The sequence below is a fragment of the Protomyctophum bolini genome, assembly GCF_963924005.1.
Source record: "Protomyctophum bolini genome assembly, chromosome: 9".
In the NCBI taxonomy this organism is placed as follows: domain Eukaryota; kingdom Metazoa; phylum Chordata; class Actinopteri; order Myctophiformes; family Myctophidae; genus Protomyctophum; species Protomyctophum bolini.
In genome coordinates this window covers 24,520,723-24,522,174 of record NC_137870.1, presented here as the reverse complement: position 1 = coordinate 24,522,174, position 1,452 = coordinate 24,520,723, and the positions used below count along the sequence as shown (strand labels likewise).

The 1,452-nt window shown below is 47.6% G+C and overlaps 1 protein-coding gene across 1 annotated transcript; it reads right to left on the bottom strand.

The window, feature by feature from the left end:
- Positions 1–252: 252 nt before the first annotated feature.
- LOC308320742 (acyl-protein thioesterase 2-like) lies at positions 253–951 on the bottom strand (the record flags this gene model as incomplete). The annotated part of the gene is made up of 1 exon (XM_080771400.1): positions 253–951. One exon carries the CDS (start codon positions 949–951, stop codon positions 253–255), a length of 699 nt encoding a protein of 232 aa, XP_080627526.1.
- Positions 952–1,452: the final 501 nt, after the last annotated feature.

Sequence of the window (1,452 nt, the reverse complement as noted above, 5' to 3'; positions counted from 1 at the left end):
GATCTTTGTTCCTCAGAGAGAGACTCGGTAGTAGTGCTTCTTCTCTTGGAAAAGAGCCAGCTGGCTAAGATGGCATCTACAGTAGTATGGATACCTCCTGAGGGAGGTCCTCGGTTAATGTTCCACTGGGAGGAGACCCCCTGGCAGACCAAGGACCAGATGGGGGATTCTCTACAGAAATTATGTGGCATAAGAACTACATTTGAGAAAAGGGTTAAAAATAATATTTGGGGTTCTCATGGCTGTTTCCGGTCATATCCGAGGCAGCTGCTTTTCAATGAATTCCTGTACAGCTGCCATCTCCTCGGGACAGGAACTGTGGAAGAGGGTTGGGTAGGTTTTGAAGGTGATCTTCTGAGGATTGACTATGGTCTTGAGCTTGTCTGCTGTCATGGCCCCAAAGCACACTGGGATCAGAGGGTCCTGATCCCCATGGCACTGCAGGATCGGCACGTCCTTGTTAGCACTGGCGCTCGCTGCCTGTGGGAAGCTCTTGTGAAGTGGTAGCCAGCAACTGAGAGCCACGACCCCGGCCAACTGCTGCTGGCAAGTCAGTGCCGTATACAAGGACAGAGCTCCACCCTGAGAGAAGCCTCCGAGCAGGATCCGGTTCGGAGGGGTGCCATTCTTGACCTCATGGTCAATTATATCCTTAATGTTCTCCGCCGCTTTCTTGATCCCAGCGTCGTCCTCTGGGGAGTCAGGGCTCAGACCCTTCAGATCGAACCATGACGGCATTGTGAAATTCATATTTAACGTGACAGGGATCTGGGACGCATGGGGGCAGATGTACTTGACATGTGGCAGTCGGATCGCTTTCAAGGCTTCGGCCCACCCATGGCCCGAGTCCCCCAATCCGTGAAGGAAGATCACCGTGGCGGTCTCCTTCTCTGTCCCCGACACTGTCACAGCATCGGCAGGCTGCGGCACAGACATGTTGTTGCTACACATTGTACTGTAAGTTACATTAAGAGGAGGGATCGCTGTCCCAGTTTAATATCAGTCATCTATGATGTCAGTTGTCTATGTCCTATATCTATGATGTAGGACTCCAAATTTGGGTTTGGTTTCAGACAGACAAGACAATGTTAAAAGTCAAAACATGATTTGCCTGACAAGGAAGGTGGGGAATACATTATTCAACTAAGACTGTCTGCTCAGTACAATTGCAGTGCAATTTTGCACTGCACATTATTCAACTACGACTGTCTGCTCAGTACAATTGCAGTGCAATTTTGCACTGCACATATTTTCAAACTAACTGATCCAGTTAAAATGTGGGCCAACACTTTTTTATACAATATACAATTATTACAGTCAATTTCACTAAACACAAAATACTCAGTGGTAATTCATCTATTATCTTACCTCTGAGAGCATACAAATGTAACCAAGCGGAACCTTGTTACGGGTCCATTTTGGTCACATCTGTAGAGTTAAAAGGAAACGTCA